This window comes from Xyrauchen texanus, chromosome 15 (assembly GCF_025860055.1).
Source record: "Xyrauchen texanus isolate HMW12.3.18 chromosome 15, RBS_HiC_50CHRs, whole genome shotgun sequence".
NCBI classification, from domain to species: Eukaryota; Metazoa; Chordata; class Actinopteri; order Cypriniformes; family Catostomidae; genus Xyrauchen; species Xyrauchen texanus.
In genome coordinates this window covers 10754297-10774858 of record NC_068290.1, presented here as the reverse complement: position 1 = coordinate 10774858, position 20562 = coordinate 10754297, and the positions used below count along the sequence as shown (strand labels likewise).

The 20562-nt window shown below is 38.7% G+C and overlaps 1 protein-coding gene across 1 annotated transcript in view; it reads right to left on the bottom strand.

Moving 5' to 3' along the window:
• The window catches only part of stt3b (STT3 oligosaccharyltransferase complex catalytic subunit B), a 71847-nt gene that overhangs the window by 36099 nt on the left and 15186 nt on the right, over positions 1-20562 (bottom strand). The window contains exon 2 of the mRNA XM_052144704.1: positions 739-847. Coding sequence (XP_052000664.1) covers positions 739-847 — 109 coding nt within the window. The remainder of the gene's footprint in view (positions 1-738; positions 848-20562) is intronic.

Sequence of the window (20562 nt, the reverse complement as noted above, 5' to 3'; positions counted from 1 at the left end):
ATATTTTGTCATAGCTCTTGGGAAAAGCCACACTGGCATACATATAGTCAATTATATTTTTGTCCATTACCTTTACCATTTCTGTTGTTTCAGGAATCATTGTGTGCTTCATAATGGTTTTACTTTATACATTTACCTGAAATTGTAATTGAGGAGACCCGTTTTTCACATCACCCTCCAATGTTTACATGAACCCACAACTTCTATGATGACAACTTGCCTTATAGTGTTAAAATGTTCCCTGATATTTGGGGCATGTTGTCACAAAAGGTCAAGCTTTTTCAAATGAACTGTATACTTTTTCCTGGGCAACATCTGTGACAATGTTCAATAGCTTTTTTTTTGGGTTTGTTGCCAAGACATTAAGGTTTGTGGCTATGCAGAAATTTACTTATAAACCTACCCTGTGAAATATTCACTGGAGTAAAGAATTGTGACAACTAGCCCCATCCTACCATATATTTGGCAAATGACGTACAAAAGTTTTAAGACATATTGGTGCCTGAATGTTAGCAAGATGCATCAAACATAAAAAATGTGGTACCTTTTTTGGCAAACCACAATTTTTTAGCCAATCAATACAACAGCCAATCAGAAAGACACTCTGCCTCTCGGGTTGAATGACATGTTTTGAAAGCGGCGTTTTGGAGAAGGGATGGGGTGGTCTAATACAGTGGTTCATTTCAGCAAACTGCATCAGACAAGTGAGAGAGAGGGAGAGCGAGTGGAGACACTCACCGTTCCTCCCACTATTCTGCCCAGTGGGTACCAGGCTCTCTCGTCAAACCAGTTCAGGAACTCGTAAAAGCCATTAGTGGTGAGATGATGAGTTGATCTATAGTTGAACCTGTAGAGACCGAGAAACAGAAAAAAGGGACAATGTGTCATTTCTAATGGAAAAAGCAGCGTTTTATCAAAACTGTCATGTCAGGATGTGTTTCATGGGAAGAGGTGATCTTGTTCGTCAGCGCTCAGAGCAGAGGGTTAAGAAACTGTCTGAATGAGTGATGCAGTATTTCCATTTTCATGAACAGCCATTATCATCAATGACAAAACTCAAGACTATAAGAAGAGCATCCAGTGGGAAGCGGTCAACAAGTAACCATTATGTGTAGCAAGGATATTATCAGAAACTAAAATGAAAACTATATGTACAAATAATTTTTTTAAATTTCATAATCTAAAATAAAAACACATTGAAAAACTGAAAATAAAATAATAATATACATGCATATCAAATCTTTGCAAATTTATTAAAAATAAAAAAAGTCTCACATGTACATAAGTATTCACAGCCTTTGCAATTACAGCCTCAAGCCTTTTTGTGTATGATGTTACAAGCTTGGCACACCTATTTTTGGGCAGTTTCTCACATTCTTCTTTGCAGGACCGGTCAAGCTCCATCAGGTTGGATGGGGAGCGTCGGTGCACAGCCATTTTCAGATCTCTCCAGAGATGATCAATCAGGTTCAAGTCTGGGATCTGGCTGGGCCACTCAAAGACATTCACAGAGTTGTCCCGTAGTCACTCCTTTGTTATCTTGGCTGTGTGCTTAGGGTCTTTGTCCTGTTGGAAGATGAACCTTCACCCCAGTTTGAGGTCCAGAGCGCTCTGGAGCAGGTTTTCATCAAGGATGTCTCTGTACATTGCTGGATTCATCTTTCCCTCGATCCTGAATTGTCTCCCAGTTCCTGCCGCTGAAAAACATCCCAACAACATGATGCTGTTGGGATGGTATTGGCCAGGTGATGAGTGGTGCCTGGTTTCCTCCAGACATGACGCTTGCCATTCAGGCCAAAGAGTTCAATCTTTGTTTCATCAGATTTTGTTTCTAATGGTCTGAGAGACCTCCAGGTGCATTTTGGCAAACCCCAGGCAGGCTGTCATGTGCCTTTTACTGAGGAGTGGCTTCCGTCAGGCCACTCTACCATACAGGGCTGATTGGTGGAGTGATGCAGAGATGGTTGTTCTTCTGGAAGGTTCTCCTCTCTCTACAGAGAAATGCTGGAGCTCTATCAGAGTGACCATCGGATTCTTGGTCACCTCCCTGACTAAGGCCCTTCTCCCCTGCTCACTCAGTTTGGTGGGCAGCCAGCTCTAGGAAGAGTCCTGGTGGTTCCAAACTTGTTCCATTTACAGATGATTGAGGTCACTGTGCTCGTTGGGACCTTCCCCAGATCTGTGCCTTGATACAATTCTCTTGAAACAATTCTCTTGAAACAATTCTCTTGAAACAATTCTCTTGAAACAATTCTCTTGAAACAATTCTCTTGAAACAATTCTCTTGAAACAATTCTCTTGAAACAATTCCTTGGACTTCATGGCTTAGTTTGTGCCCTTGACATGCACTGTTAACTGTGGGACCTTATATAGACAGGTGTGTGCCTTTCCAAATCATATCCAATCAACTGAATTTACCACAGGTGGACTTCAATCAAGTTGTAGAAACATCTGAAGGATGATCAGTGGAAACAGGATACACCTGAGCTAAATTAAGTGGCATGGCAAAGACTGTGAATACTTATGTACATGTGATTTTTTTTTTGTTTTTAATAAAGTTGCAAAGATTTCAAACAAACTTCTTTCACATTGTCATTATGGGGTATTAATTTAATACATTTTAGAATAAGGCTGTGAAATGTGGATATGGAAAAAGTGAAGCGCTGTGAATACTTTCCGGATGCACTGCACTGCACGCACGTGATTATGGCTGCCATGATTATATAATCTTGAATACGGAGTAAATTCGGAGAATGTTGAGCCTGAAAATCCCTGGAGATCAGCAGTTACAGAAATACTTAAACAGAGTTGCGACAAGTCTTACTTTATCATGTCAAATGCACTAAAGAGGACTTTATGGTTAAAGTTCGGAAAAAAATAAGCATTCTTAAATCGGAATTGTGTTTTCTTCTACTGTAATATCCGTAATGATATCCAGTTGTTCTTAATAAAAATGATTAAATTAATTTACAAACTGTACATTTGGGTGTCCAGCTATACAATGTTGCACAAATGCCATTTTTCCCCATTCTATATGCATCACTTGATATAAAAACATGTATTGAAAAACTAAAAATATTTAAAAACTAAAACTAACAAAGTAGTAACAAACAAAACCTAAATTGGAGCAAAGAAATAAAAACTACATTAAAAATGTAAAACGCTTATAACCTTCATGTGTAGCATTTCCTGTATTTAAACAACGTTTGGTTAAATCGTTCAAATTGTCTAGGTCACATACCACAGCTTTGAAGGATTTTCAAGGACAAGAATTAATTTGAATCACTGTGATTCAGTGCACACAGACAGTAAAACACCTGTTCAATCAGTCATGCATTGTTTATTGAGGACTTCTGCATGTTTGTCCTTTAATTGTCCAGAATTGAATATTAGACAACTGCCCACAGTGAACAAATGATTGTTTATTAAGGATTAAATAATTTCAGCGGCACTTGCGCAGTGTAAGAAATACAATTTTATATTAAGGGCCAATATCTGCCCCCTGGATTTGACTTTCAGAGGCATTCAGAGGGCATTTTTTTCTAACCATATAAAACAAACCGTAATCTTTTGCATCACTAAAAAGAACTGAAAAATTAATGACTGTGGTCAAACATGGTTCCAGAATACTGCCCTATCTTCCATTGGATGAACAAATAGTCCTGTCCCAAACTCATGCTATTAGTCGAACCAATATTACCATGTTGGGATGCTCAAACAAACCAAGCAATGTTAGCCAGGTCCAAGAGCCACAGACTTCAACCCTTGAGACGAAAAACAATCTGCATTCCCACCATCATGCCAATAGCCCTGCAGCATTGCCATAAAATCCACCCTTAATACAACACCCTGGTGCAAAAGTCACACTCCTCCCCCATGGAGGGTAACTCAAGCTGAGGTATCAGACTCTGGAGACAAGCTGACCCTTGAAATGAACACAAATTTGTGCCATTTCCGCATTTAAGATTTTTTTCCTGAACCTGTACCATTGTGTGCTGGATACACAACTTGGCAAGCTCGGCAGCAATATACCCCACAGTGAGCCTGGTTTATCCCAAGGATATTTTTCTCCATTAAGCAACATCTTGTGAAGTTTTGAGTTCCTTGCCACAGTCACCTTCATCTTGCTCACTGGGGTTCTAAATACAATTATTTATTTTATTTACAATTTACAATAATTTAATCAAATTACACAATGATGCCTCTAAGACTTATATTATATTATAGATTTTACAGTTTCATTGTCTGTTAAAGCTGCTTTGAAACGATGTGTGTTGTATAAAGTGCTATACAAATAAAAATTAATTGACTTGACTTAAATCATGTTTTTGTTTCGGCAAATGCCATTGATCTGACGTTGGACATTTTCATCAGCCTAAATATTCAGAAGAGCCCTGATTTCATCTACGGACCAGTTCTGACGTACTGAATCCTCAATTCTCTGTTGAGGTAATCTTGTAGCTAGACATTAAATATTTATAAATGAGTATCTTGGTGCTGAAACCTCTGACCTGACATTGACCCCGCCTCAATCCCCAGTTGAATTTCATTGACTCAAAGATAATTGGCGGGCCAGGGTGCTTGGCCGTTGGACCAGAGGAAGCCCCGGAAGTGACAGTGGGAACACAACTGGCCCTGGTACACACTAACACGGCCTTATTTGGCCTGATAAACACGGCTAGTGTTTACACTTCCTGGTGGGACTCAACCTAGAAATGGTTTACTTAGTTGTTTATGCATATTAAGATGAGATAAGAGAAAGGATTTGAACATGAACAAAATTAGACACTACAACAACTTAAATGCACTTTTAAACTATTCCTTATGCTCTATCAATTTAGAACCATTAATTTGATGCACAACAGATTAAAATTAAAACCACAAACAAAATCCACCATGATCGCAACTGTAATTAAACACCGTAATCCTCTCAAATGCCTTTATCAGCCTAAGTACTGCAAACTGTTTGGCCTGCTGTGAGTCTCACTCCCCTCCAGAAGTCAGATGCTTTGTATGATATTGCATGTTTGTTCATTATATTACTCATGCAAAACTGTGTGTTGGTAAACAGATTTAATAAAAATTTTGAAAACCAAGAAAACCAACCATGAATTGAATTTTATTGAATTGCTCATCTTCTCCAGAACAGTCTGTTTTCTCAGAATGTATTGTTCGGTGCTAATAGGCAATGTTTTCAGTTCCAAATGCATGTTTGAAACCAAATACAGTCAGTGTACAGCCAAACGAATACACAGAAACAGATTATACTTTGCAGTTCCTTTTCTTCTGCTAATGCTAATCCAATTTTGAACTTGAAGAGTCTACAAAAGCAAAATACCCTCTGTCAAAACACAATACAACTTGTTGTAAATATTATTCATGTAATAATAATAAATTACTTATTTATGCATGGTGTCTTTAATAATAAAATTGTTGCAGTCATGCCTGACAACAGTAAAATCATTGTAATGCATGGCCATCCTCTTCGATTTAGTTAGCAATAAGGCAAGTAAAAGTCCCATTTAGTTTCTCAATAACTAATAAACCTTTAAAGACAGACAATGTTAATCAATCGCATATGCTTTGTTGAACTACACTGTCCACTGTTCAATGTAATCAAGCAAAGAAATATGCACCAATCAGAGACGCATAGCCAACAAAGCATGCCAGCAGTGACCACCCACTCACATAATGCACTCTTAAGATGCAACCATGTCACCCAACACTCTCTATTAATAATTCTCTACAAAATAATTTAAGGCTATATTTTTACATTCAATTACATCATTTAATGTTTCATGAGATTGCAGTTTATTCCCTAAAGAAAGATGGGAAGTACACAGTCTTGTCCCTTGTCTTTTATGCTTCAAACCAAATAAGAATTAAAAATAGTTTATGTAATCTTGTTATTCACCTCAGAGCTGGTTGGTTTGGTTCATGACTTAGGGTGTATTCACACTTGTATTCACACTTGTAGTTTGGTTCTCTTGGTCCAGACCAAAAATGAAACATTTACTCCTGGTTCGTTTAACATTCACAATGGCATTTTTAACACTGAACACATCTATACAAAACCAAAGGCATCAGGGAAAAATCACGACCTGATTGGACAGCTTTTATGACAAATTTTTTGACGGAACTTATCGAACATCCAAAACAATGCTGGAGAAATGCGCTCGTTGGATGTATACATGTATGTATGATGGTATTTTTACCAGCTGAGAACAAAGGAAGAGTTAATAAAATGTGTAAAGGAGTCAAAACAAAGCCAGGAATTCCTCCGTTACACAAACGAAGATATGCTGCAAGGACAGCTGATGGGCGGTTCCGAAGCAAATACCGAACTGTATATCAATATACTGTATATCAACCGTACGAGAGTTTGTTTGGAAACGGACCGAGACCCACTTTTCAGGTAGTCTCGGTTAGCATTTTAGTGCGTACCAAGGTTCGGGTGACAGCGTTAACAATTGTTCAAATGAACACACTAACAGAGCAATTGCACCAGAGTTCGTTTTAATCGACCCAAACCTGCCAAGTGTGAACACACCCTTAAAACTTGTTTAGGAAGGATTTATTGAAATCCCTATGGAAAAAATGCTTCCGGTACAAAGCCAGCATGGACATACACTGGTACCGTCTATAGAGGTTGGGAGAAGAGGGCAGAGTTCAGGATCCTTCTCATCTCAAAATAGAAAGAACAAACCAGTTTTAGCATCTCTAATTTTGAGAAGAAAAAAACAGCACTAAGCAAAGCGCAGTTGACTAATATACAGTTTATTAATTTATGGTTGATGGGGTTGCGGGAACATTCACATGCCCACCTGAAAAGGTCTGCAGAACACGCAATATTTTAACGACTATGACAAATAACGCACGTAAGGCACAAACACTGGCTGATGTGACATACCAATTATTTACTACAAAGGCTAATAAATTCAGCAATAGACTTTCAGTAAGAGACCAGTATTCTATGCTCAGTGGATTTATGATGGATACTATTGTTAAAACCATGTTGCTTTCAACTTTCCATTGGAACAGAAATATATTAAGGCTTTATTTTATCATATTCTGCATATATGGCAAGTGTCCTCACATCTGCAGCTATCAGATTAATGTCCTCACTATTTCATAATTCAGAAAATTTAACTGGTAAGAGATGCTTAATGTTCAGAATAGAATCTGGCAACCCAGCCCTTGATTGGGAGGAACATCAGAACTGTGAATCATGCAAATATAAAAGACCCCTTTAAAGCATGACTGTACACACACAATCTGTCCATCACTGACCCTGGCTGCTAACTGACACTGCAACCTGCTTCCTCCATTTCAACCCTTTCATCTGTCTAGAGAGGCTAAAGCTTCAAGCAGCTTTACTGGCATGATAAAAATCTCGCTTTTCATCACTTCACTATTTGAAACCTGAACCGTGTCCTTGGCATTGATTTACTGCAATGTCCTTCAGCAAGACAGCAAAACTCCAAATAATAGCTACTTGCATACATGTCCACATCAAGGAGTCAGGGTTTGTCTGGTACACACTGCCCAGTTAACCCCTGCTGGTAGATGCCATAACTACACCACCTGGGTTCAAATCTGGAACCATCCATTGACAGTCATTCAAATGTAACAAGCCTGATCTCATGAAAATTATGCAATTGAAGCGACATTTTCCAAAATTATGTTGTGTGGCAGTTATAGAGTGTTAAATGTTCTCTTAAGCCAAATAGTAATGCTTTTATCAAGTTTTAAAATCAACAAAACCTACCACCCTACCCTAAAACTTAAACCTAAGTGTCAGAAAAAGCAAATGTGAGCTAAAATATGCAATTGCTGAAGCAACCATGTCAATTTGTGCTTCTTCAATAACACTTTAGGCTCACTTGACTCTTGCATGCTCTTCAGGACTAGAACCCTGGTCCTTTGCAAAATACATATATAAATAGATATATCCACCTTTTCCTGAACACAGAAGTGTTCCACAAGTTGCCCGTTTTCAATTTCCTGTCTCCAGTGTTTTCACCCGCATCGGTGTATATTCTTAGCGGGTGAAGTATTACATTTGAAGAAATTGTGTAAAAAAATTTTTAAATAAAATATGGCTCTATAGTGCTAATACAAACGTTTTTAACAGGGCTCAACTGAGTAAGTAGAGGACATGAAGCGATGGGCCGAGGTTACTAGTAAAGGATTGGGCTTTCCATTCGCCAATCAGCATTGTCACATGGCATTTATGTATCCCCCCCCAAAAAACAGAGCACCTATGAACATAGATTTCAGACTATTTCTGGAGGGTCCTGCAACACCCAAGCACCTGCTATTTAGATGAATGGGAATGCTAATGGATAGCTTAATCCAGGTATTACAGACCTCCTTGGTCCACAAGGTTTGGATCATATTCAATTGAAATTGTTTAATAACTTTGCCCCATTAATCTTGTTTTTGTAACTGCATACTCTTCAAAACAAGGAGGGCACTGAAAAGGTCCCATTCCATGGTGCGAATAAACCTACCATTTATTAACTGTCACGGTAGAAGGAAAGGCAGAGATTAATGCTTAAAATCCAAATGGAAAACCTAGACAAAGGTTGCATAAACCATGATGCTTCTCGTAGAGAGTGGTTGAAGTCCAATGCTGAGAGGGAGTTGAGGAGAACTGCATGTTCCCCAGGTGGCATTGTTGCTACAAATTGCTGGAAGTGTGAAGACTTAAGAGCTGGTGCCACTCTAAAGGAAAAGAACATCAACAGAGCAAGTGTATTAAATCCAAGATGTCTCATCTTATTCCCAGGATGGTCTTCACATTTCTGAAAACCATTGATCAGCAACAAAGAGTTGCATAATGAGACCAAGTGGCTTGCTTAGTAAAAAAAATAAAAAAATAGATGCATGTGTCATTTTCTGCAAAGCAATATTAATACTCTGCCATGTCACTGCTTGTCCAACTCAAAAAGGCCAAAATCTAGACATTTCAGATTTGTCTGACAAGGCATCAGTAACCAATTCTTTCACGGAAAAATGAATGCAATACTTTTTCGACTGAGGAGTCAGACTGGGCAATTTGTCAACAAATTTGTTGGCTGACATTATCAAAGGCATCCCCTTAATTTGACGTAGGACTGGAAAGTAAGAACAGTACGAGCTGTTGAAAGGGAGTCCACAGTTGCTAAAAGCTAAAGACAGAAAAAAAAAGCTGCAAAGATGGAAGATGGCAAACCCAGGAGAAAGATTATGGAAAAAGGTTGTTAAGAATCGTAAAACCAGCCACATGTGTTGCACATACAATAGGGTTGCAGCGGTATACTGGTTTCACAGTATACCATGGTTTGAAAATTTACTGTTATCATACCATGTACATTTGCTTATCTACAGTATTGACAAAAAAATGCAACCGGACGGAGAATCTCACATACGCATCTCCTTTCCTCCTTGTCTGCCTGTCAAGACTCGTCAACTTGCGTCTCGCACACACAAATGCAGCGGAGAAAATGTCAGAGAGAAGCAAGGCGAGGGGGTCTGACATGAGTGTGTGTGTGTTGTGTGAGTTAAAGCAGTGTTTCTCAGCTGGTCTACTCGGACTGGGTCGCGGAGAGCAGGGAAAGACCAATGCCATGGTTCTCCCATTGAAGATATTTCGGCGGCCGCCCAAGTGATAGCCTGTATAGGACTGCCGAGGCAGATTTAAAGATAATCTTGCATTAGACCTCATTTTATATCAACAGTGGCAGTTGTAGTTAAAGTTTCAATATGTGTTTCAGCTAGTATTTATTATTCATAAATACTATAGTTTGTTGTTATTATTACTTATTTAAGACTAGCTACACTGACCTAACCATGGTTATGAGGAACCTTTCCTTCTGTGTAATATGTATATTCTGTTTGAAATTAGGAAACAAACGGGATAATAATGGGCTCATTTAAGTAAATATGCTCTTATATTTTTTATTAGAGGGGAGAGAAAACTTCCTGTAGATTTTGTTGCAATGTCACTTGATGCATGTCCTTGTACTGGAAAACCATGAACAAAACTATGCAACATAAAAGGAAATGCGACCCAGGATACATTAAATACAGGTTACGTTTGTAATATGGTGGGTCGTCACTTGATTTCCAAAGTAAAATCTGGTCCTGTAGCAAAGCCAGTTGAGAACCACTGAGTTAAAGGTACAGACAGGAGCAGTCTGGCAGCGCTGTCCTGCACCTACAGTATGTGTTAATTATTAATAATCATAGGACATTTTCTGTTATGTTTCATCAGGCAATAATAGAAAATGTGACAAAAAAAAAACAAGTATGTGTGTTACTTGGGGGATCAATTTCGCATATTACTTAATGAAACAAACAGAATGTGGGAAATTGCACATCTTTACTTGCAGCAAAGCACTGCAAATAAAACAAGCCCCAAAAACATCCACGGTTCATTAATCTTGAAGTTTCACAGAGTGACTTGAGATTGCTAAAAACACTAGTTTGTGAGTGAAACGAATGTGTTTGTTGTATTTTACGAGTTGAGACTTTTATAACGTTATGACTCATGACTATTTGATCTCTAGAATGTTAACTATTCCCATTATGATTGTTGTGTTCGCATTTCATAAGTTATACAGTGTTAAGGATGAGCGCTGTAGTAAGCAACACACAAACCACCACTGCACAGAGTCTGGCTGCCATCATAAATATTACACCATGTATACCAAGTTTAGAGTTTGTATTGTGTTTTGATGTTTTAAATGTTCATAACATGCTGTTTCTCACTTCCTTTTGGTTTAATGCATCATTACAACTGTTTGAAGTTCATTATTGTCTCGCTGTCAGATTACCGTAAACTAGGGCTGAACGATTAACCAAAATAAAATCGAAATCACTGTATGACCCAGTGCGATTTTCAAACCATGAGGGCTGCGATTGAATTGAAAAAATAAACAGTCTCAATTAGGGCTGCTCCCTGATAGTCGACCAAAGCGTTAGTCAATGAGAAGCGTTTCGGTCGACAAAGTTTTGATTGGTCAGTTGGTCGTAGAAAAAACTTTGAAAACTGGTATTAGCGCTGGTTGGATGCTAGGTGGTACTGTGGGGTAATTTTCATTAAACAGGGTTAGGGTTGAGCCTACACAATAAAGCAAGACACTGTGATTTTTATTTTAACTAAAAATGCAAATGAAACTGGAAAAAAAATAAGTGCAGTTAAATTGTGTTGTTCCACTTTTTGAAAGATGGTTTTATAACAGTTGTCAACAACTCTCTGGCAAAGAACCTATACTTGATCTGTGTATTCTCTACCGATCGGGTATTTTGTGATCCGGGAAAATTAATTTGTTTTGTTCCCTCCTTCATGATATATATGCATCCCTAGGAGCCATGGTTCCCAAGATGGACTTTTATTTATCAAAGGGTCCAAAAAATCTCCAAGCAAGTTTTATTGAACACTAAAACAGAAAAAAATGAAAATGACAACGGCAAATATAAAAACAATTGATAAAAAAAATACTTAAAATTAAATCAGCTTAGCCCCAAAATAAAAAAATTCAGGGGGACATTCCAAATATGGAATCTAACAATTCCTTTTCTGACGATCTGACACATCAATGACGTAAAGAATCGTGCTTCAGTGATTCGATCTCAGAGAAACCATCGAAATAGACGCATTAGTGATTAGCCACCATAGTTTGTTTTGACACAGACTTCAGGATCTCCTCATCGTATTATGTCAAATGTGGGTTTGTTTTATCCAAAGCCATCTGCAGTAAGTTGTTATATGCCATTTTTTATTTCATGTTTATTTTTCATGAAGTTATAAACCAAAACATGACAATAATACTGTTTTCTCCATTTAGATTACATGTGCATTTTACGTGCAAATACTCACTGTAGTTTGGTCTCTGATTGAAACAAATCTGCTCATTAAATTCTACTAATCAAGACCTTTCAAAAGATATTGAACACATGGTTGTTTTATCTTTTGATAATTTACTCATTCTAAATATGATTGTTGCAATTGCAAATTTGCTAATTATCAAAATGGAACAGTTCTAATTTATCAGCGAATTTAAAAGCAGTATTTGAGAATTGTTCAGATCAGCTATATTCATTGTAAAGATAAGAGTCCAAGCTTTAAAACGACACCTATTATGTGCAGGTCATCCAAGTGGTTGAAAAATTACATAATATATATTATTTTCGGCCCAGTATCATGTTGCTCCAAGAGTAAGAGTTTAAGCAATATCAAACATCTGTGATGCTTTGTTGTGCAGTGCTTTATTTTACAAAAATTACTACAACGTTGTGTTTTGGATTGAGCTGTGAGGATCCGTAGAAGTAAATAACATTTGATGAATTAATTGCATTGGACACCATTTTGATGATACATTTTTATTAAATTGTCAAATACAGAATTCAGTATTTTCTTTTCTTAAAACACTGAATTTAGGAAAACAAGAGATTTCATAGGGCCCTAAACTGAAACAAATTAAACTTAAATTGGTCATTTTCCACAGATACAAATGAAATGGTTATTAATGCCCTTAACAGCAGTCCTCCCAAAAAAACAAAACAAACAACAAAAAAAAAAGTACATACTTAAGCTCAACCAAAAAAAACAAGCCCTATACAGTCAACAGAAGTGTTCACGTCAGCACAGGAGCAGGTGTGCTACCGAAGCACAGCACTTCAGTTAAATCTACAGTCACTTGAAGGATGCTATAGTACACCTTCCCTTCAAAAATCCAGTGTACAACAGCCATCAGTGGCTAGTCACTAAGACCTGATCTTAACAAAGCAGGCACTTTGTGAATCCATGAAGCGTTACTTAGCTGTGAAGAATTGGGTTTAGAGTCAGGTCGGAGGTTTTTACTGCTTTTGAGGAGTGAAGGGGTTCAGCCAAGTTTGCTCTTTTTACCTGCTCCATTAAAAATGGGTCTAAGCAAGACTGCTTTAGGCACAGTGACTCAGCAGAAAGAGGTCTGATAGCTGAAAAATATATGGAAGAGAGTTATGGTTTATAAAATGAAATGTGCCGTCTCTTCGTGCATTATATATACACAGGAATGAAGGCTATACGATGCTTGAAATTGCCAAAAACAACTGAAGATTTCATACAAAAGGTGTACAATACAGTCTTCAAAGACAAAAGGACAACATGCTCTAACAAGGACAGAAAGAGATGTGGAAGACCCAGGTGTATAACTAAACAAGAGGATACGTTTCTAAGACTCTAGTTTGAGAAATAGACACCTCACATGTCCTCAGATGACAGCTTTATTGAATTCTACCTGCTCAACACCAGTTTCATGCAAAACAGTAAAAAGACATAGGGGTTCAGGCCTTATGGGTAGAATTGCAAAGAAAAAGCCACTTTTGAAACAGAAAATCTAAAAGAAAAGGTTAGAGTGGGCAAAGAAACAGACATTGTACAACAGATAATTGGAAAAGAGTATTATGGACCTTAACCTCATTGAACATTTGTGGGATCAGCTAGACTATATGGTGCTTGAAAAGTACCTGACAAGACAGCCACATCTATGGCAAGTGCTACAGGAAGTGTGGGGTGAAATGTCACCTGAGTATCTGGACAAACTGACAGCTAGAATGCCAAGGATCTGCAAAGCTGTCATTGCTGCATGTGGAGGATTTTTTGATGAGAACTCTTTGAAGTAATTGTGATCAGTTGAATGCCACTTTGGTAAATCAATGTACCAATTACTTTCCATTAGAGCAAAATCTGTACAATATTCCAAACTTTTGGCAGGCAGTGTATATAGGAGTAAAATTGAGTACCGGTGCTTCATGGAATACCCAGAAGACAAGAAAGGATTTGAATCCAAGAGCTAACCCAACTTTGTGAGAGTTGGTCAAACAGAAATCTCTCTATTGGTCCAAAAGGTTAGACAGATGGTTTTGCCAAAATTTATAATGTAATTATTTAATCACTTTTGTGTAATCCAAATGGTTGGAACAGCGCCCTGATCCCCATCCACTTTAAGTCTATGGAAAGTAGCTGCTTTGACATTCTGCTAAAAATCTCTTTGTGTTCCATGGAAGAATAGGTCATAAGGATCTGGAATGGTGCTTGAACCAGGAACCAAGGGTGGGATAATGTCTTCCTGGTGTAAAGTTTTCAAAACAACAACTTATTCTGGCTAGACTGATTTAACAAATCTAGATTGCTCCAATTATAATCAATTAATTTGTCTACACTGTAAGCACCAAATGCAGCATGTAGTGAATTGCCAGACACCCTGTTCCAATTCTTAACTAGCTGCACATCTAACTCCAGCCATTTTCTATCCCTGTACAGCGTGATTAACGCATTCACCAATTTGTCATACGTTTTTGAGTTTTAAACACTGGTTGGAAAAGGACAGATCCTTTTGCAATATGTCAAGGGACATTACACTGACATACACACCACAAACACTCCATGTCAGTGATCAAGTCATGGAGAAAGGACCTCTTAACCACAATTTTTGTACTAAGTAAACCCAGAAGGGACTTGTGATAAGCCACATTCAGATGACATGCGTTGTGTGGCAAATTCATCTTTGTGGACAATTCGGATGGGGACTAGTTCTTTCAAGGTATACCTCCCACTTATACTTTGGGAAACGTTAAGCCAAACGTTACTTGAATTGGTGCTATTTTAGTAGATTTGATTCTTTATACTGTGGAATGCTTTGTTTGGAGAAAAAGTTATAAAATATTGTTTCATATTGTATAGTTTTCCTTCCTAAAAATTAAATGCATTTTTACAGCGGGCGGGCGAGTATACCCCTCACAGTTTTGGAAATATTTGATTATATCTTTTCATGTGACAACACTGAAGAAATGACTCTTTGCTACAATGTAAAGTAGTGAGTGTACAGCATGTATAACGGTGTAAATTTGCTGTCCCCTCAAAATAACTCACACAGCCATTAATGTCTAAACCGCTGTCAACAAAAGTGAGTACACCCCTAAGTGAAAATGTCCAAATTGGGCCCAAAGTGTCAATATTTTGTGTGGTCAACATTATTTCCACACTGCTTAAACCCTCTTGGACATGGAGTTCACCAGAGCTTCACAGGTTGCCAATTGATCCTCTTCCACTCCTCCATGACGACATCACAGAGCTGGTGGATGTTAGAAACCTTGTGCTCCTCCACCTTCCATTTGAGGATGCCATACAGATGATCAATAGGGTTTAGGTCTGGAGACATGCTTGGCCAGTCCATCACCTTCACCCTCAGCTTCTTTAGTAAGGCAGTGGTCATCTTGAAGGTGTGTTTGGTGTCGTTATCATGCTGGAATACTGCCCTGTGGCCCTGTCTCCGAAGGGAGGGGATCATGCTCTGCTTCAGTATGTCACAGTACATGTTGGCAATCACGGTTTCCTCAATTAACTATAGCTCCCCAGTGTTGACAGCACTCATGCAGCCCCAGACCATGACACTCCCACCACCATGCTTGACTGTAGGCAAGACACACTTGTCTTTGTACTCCTCACCTGGTTTCCGCCACACACGCTTGACACCATCTGAACTAAATACGTTTATCTTGGTCTCATCAGAAGAGAAGAGGCTTCCTTCTGGGACAGCCATGCAGACCAATTTGATGCAGTGTGCAGCGTATGGTCTGAGCACTGACAGGCTCACCCCCCCCCAAATCCCCAAATCCCCCAACCTCTGCAGCAATGCTGGTGGCACTAGTACGTCTATTTCCCAAAGACAACATCTGGATATGACGCGGAGCACGTGCACTCAACTTCTTTGGTCGACCATGGCGAGGCCTGTTATGAGTGGAACCTGTCCCGTTAAACCGCTGTATGGTCTTGGCCACCATGCTGCAGTTCAGTGTCTTGGCAATCTTCTTATAGCCTAGGCCATGTTTATGTAGAGCAACAATTCTTTATTTCAGATCCTCGGAGAGTTCTTTGCCATGAGGTGCCATGTTGAACTTCCAGTGACCAGTTTGAGGGAGTGTGAGAGCGATGACACCAAATGTAACACACCTGCTCCCCATTCACACCTGAGACCTTGTAACACTAACGAGTCACATGACAACGGGGAAGTTAAATGGCTAATTTGGTCCAATTTGGACATTTTCACTTAGGGGTGTACTCACTTTTGTTGACAGCGGTTTAGACATTAATGGCTGTGTGAGTTATTTTGAGGGGACAGCAAATTTACACTGTTATACAAACTGTACACTCACTACTTTACATTTTAGCAAAGTGTCATTTCTTCAGTGTTGTCACATATAATAAGATATTTACAAAAATGTGAGGGGTGTACTCACTTTTGTGAGATTATGTATAAATATATAAAATTTCAGCACCTTCAAATTTTGTGATTAAATAACTTCTGAATGTTACCTCAAAGTGCCCAAGCAATTTCATGAATCAAAGGGGCGCATGGCAAGTTGTGCGTGGATCGTGGAGAATACCATGAGCCGCCCACACTGTGAATCTCCGCAGTGTCATGCAGGACAAGCCACGTGATAAGATGTGTGGATTTTAATTCTCAGAAGTGGAGGCAACTGAGACTTGTCCTCTGCCACCCGGATTGAAGAGAGTATCTGTGCCACCAGGAGGACCTACCAAGTAGTGGGAATTGGGCATTCCAAATTGGGAGAAAAATTAATTAATAAGGCGTGATTCTTCTCGTTTGGTGTGCGACCGGCTAAAAATATGTTCAATTAAACATGTTCTGAAAGCAGACCAGATCAGAACGCATCCTATGAGAATGTAGAAGAGGTGAAGCAACTATCAAATTGAGCAAACAACTCCAATAAAGTTTTGGCATCCTTCAAAATTTGTATAGCCTTAGTGACCTGAAATGTGTAAAAGAAAAACCAAAAGAAGAATGAAGAAAAAAATAAATCATAACTGAACTGGGTCAGACGATTAGATCAGTCAGCTGTAACTGATTCAGTGACTGTACTTTTTAAGAGAAGAATTGAGGCTTCAGAAACTCAAGAAACGTCTGAGTAGATTTAAGAAACCCAATTCATGTTTAAAGCTTGTTTGTTCAAAGCAATCAGTCTGAACGATGCAAGCATCGATAAAGCTACACACTGAAAAACCTTTAATCTTTTTAAAATCGCTGATGGGAAAAGGAAACCGAGCAGCAAATGCCAAACTCACATCTCACTTCCTTTGTGTTAATTTCCTAGAGATTTAATCCAACATAAAAGAACGGATTGACCTTGAGGAATGATTCAGAAGGTTTTACAGATGAGGACAAGGAGTACATCCCGCTTGACACAGGCACATCAAAGCGACGCTCTCTGAATACCTTTGAGGGCCTGTAATTGGCGAGGGGAAAAGCTTGTGCTGTGAATGCAAAGCAGATCGGCAAAGTGAGCACATCCTAATTAAACCCATTCTAATTTAGCACACCAACAACTCATTGTGTACCACACAAAGAACAAACAACTATCCAAGTGGGGTGAAAACCCATAGCAAAATAATATTTAGCATATCGCTGTTTGAGGACAGATTACAAAACCTCCATCTGCTATAATTAGGCAATCATTGCCACTTTACCAATCATTGTCATACATTTCAATAACTAGACACTGCAACTGATATGTTTGTTCTGAACTAGATTTCTGTGTAACTCTCCTCTAAAACTGCTGATGGGCCAAGCATCTCAAGGCTTAATTATCACTGATTTGGTCTAGATAAACAAGGATTTTCTCAGGTCAAAGACCAAAGAGTTATTTCGAGATGAATGGCATCAACTAAGCTTACAAAGACCCTGTTTACACATGGTCTTAACATCCGCCATCTGGTATGAATGGGTCTCAAATGCACCGCCAGTGACAACCTGTGGTCACTTGTCACAAGGTTAAGTCACAGACTTTGGTCACAAAGAGGGAGGGCTTTATAGTGCAAGCATATCGGAGATGTTCTATGATGTCCTGTGAATGTCTATGAATGAGACTTAAGACACATCTAAAACATGGAATTGGGCAAAGAAAAAGAAGCTTGCTCAAATCTTAGTAAATACTTATGTTCAAGTAAAAAGAGAAAAGACCCATTTTTGTTTTCATTTTGTTTCATTAAAATGCATATGACTGTTCAACAAAAAAAAAATAAAAAAATCTTTAAATGTGTGATGGGCCTAGGTATTTTGGACATTGTCAAATAAAGTGTAAATACATTTTTTTTTTATCATAAAAAATAAATTTCAATAAGCTATGGGCTGATGCAGATACTGATATTCCACTTGTCATCAGATCACTGTTTAACACCAATATCAAGAGGTCTCAAACCTGAATTAAGGAGCAAAGACATCAGGTATGCTAACCAGATGACGACATACAACACCCAATGCCATTTTCAAACACCCTAATTATCATGTGACTTACCACTGTTCTGTAACAATGCTTTGAGAAGGTGACACCAAGCCCGGTAATAAGCTGACCTGTGCTTGACCTCCTCTCATCCTTATTGGGACTAATTAATACAGTGACTTATATTCAAGGCCAGCCAGAGGCTAAAAGGCTCTACGGTTCCAAAAAAAGCAGAATCTCATTCAGAACTACAAGAGAGTGGCTCAACTCCACGGGCAGCTCGGAGATAAGTGGCACTCAAATGCTTCTCTAAATCAGAATGCCCGTCACAGACAATGGAGCCCCGGTCAGGGAGATACAGGATGAAAGCTCAATTAAACACAGGGGTGGATGGATAATGCCAAATGGATAGAGAGAGAGAGAGATGGGCAAGAGGAAAATAAGAGAGGGATTCATATTTGAAATGTGAGATTTGCATTTCTGCTTTAGTTTTTTGTGTGCCAACTAAATATACTGAAGCACTTTTATTTGTCTTGGACAGTAAAATGTACACGAGCCAGAGAAGAAAAAAAAAAAAGAGACAGAATGAATAAACTGGAGGAATTAAGAGGAGAAAAGCAGAACAGGACACACAGCATCCAAAAAAGAGAAAGGACAGAGCAGGCTTGGGGCAGTGTGCTGGTTCTAAATGAAACCTAAAAACAAAGTGTGTTTGCTTTGAAATTATCTGGACATGAAGCAATTTATCATGTGTTATCGAATCAATAAAGCCGCTGGCTGAAAATGCAGGAGTTGCTTGAACAAAGTATACGAAAACAGAAAGGAACTCTCATAGTTATTACAATCTCTAAACACTTAGGACAGTCGGTCAGCCAGCAATTTTCTTGAAATGATATAGGCCTGTCACGATAATCAAGTTATCAACTTATCGAAAGAAACAGGGACATTACCTCTATCATTTTTGCTGACCTCGATATTGCCCATTGTATTCACATGTGTGTATTTACATAGGAATGAATGTCACAACCATTTTAGCCAGTCGCTCTGCTTCTGTCCACTCGTCTGCTCTGTGTCGGAGACGGGACTCAGGCAGCTCCTCCACAAACACAGAGCAGACAGCGACAGGTGAAGATAACATTATCTTCACCTGCCGGTTAAGGTTAATAGGTGTTTTAATAAGTGTTTTTCCCTATGACTGCATAACTCCAGCCAGAAATTTGGAAGAATAAGTTCAAACGGACTTGGTTTCAAAGCTGCATTCCACAGCTCTGGGGTGGGGACATTTTGGCTTTTAAGCAGAAAGTGGGAAGAGAGCCCATTAACCTGAACGAGCCAGTATGTCAACTTTGTTTAAAAACAATGGCAACGAAAAGTGGCAAAACATCTAAAAGCTCATCTAAAACATAACCATCCCATCCTGTTCTACTTGTTACTTATACACGGCTGTGGCACAGGTGGTAAAGCGGGTCGGCTGCTAATCGTAGGGTTGGCGGTTAAATTCCCTACCCGCATGACTTCACATGCCGAAGTGTCCTTGGGCAAGACACTGAACCCCAGGTTGCTCCCAATGGCAGGCTAGCACCTTGCATGGCAGCGCTGTCGCCATTGGTGTATGAGTGTGCGTATAAATGGGTGATTGGGACACAGTGTAAAGCGCTTTGGTAACCTCTAAGATAAAAAATAAAAAGCGCTATATAAGTGCAGACCATTTACCATTTATAGCTAATATGTTGTTACTTTACACTTTTTGTTAACAAATTTCCTAACAATTGAGAAACTGGATTGGCAGATTATTGCCCTTTTAAGGAATTAATGACACTATACCCCTGTGCCAAATGTTTAATATTTAGTGCAATTTTTGATAATGGAGCCTGTGAGTCCATTTTATTATATAAAAAGTGTTTATATATATATATATATATATATATATATATATATATACTATATATATATACATACACACACACACACACACACACACACATTAAATTGTTTTAAAACACTCCCTTAGTCTTTGTTATCGGATGGCCCAGACAGAGACTACAAGAGTGCAAATTGAATGAAATCCCAGTTGCAGTTTATTGTGCTACTCCCGAAATACACATGTGACTCTTATTTTGAAATGTCTGCACTCCTAGTTGCGAGCTCACTGATGGCCGATTCACTGAGAAAGTGAATCAGATTCAAACTGCTAATCAGTTCTTTTCGGGTGATTCATGAAAAAGACCCGGTTCAAAAGAGTAATTTGTTCACAACTAGGGCTGAAACGATTTGTCGATTTTATTGACAACG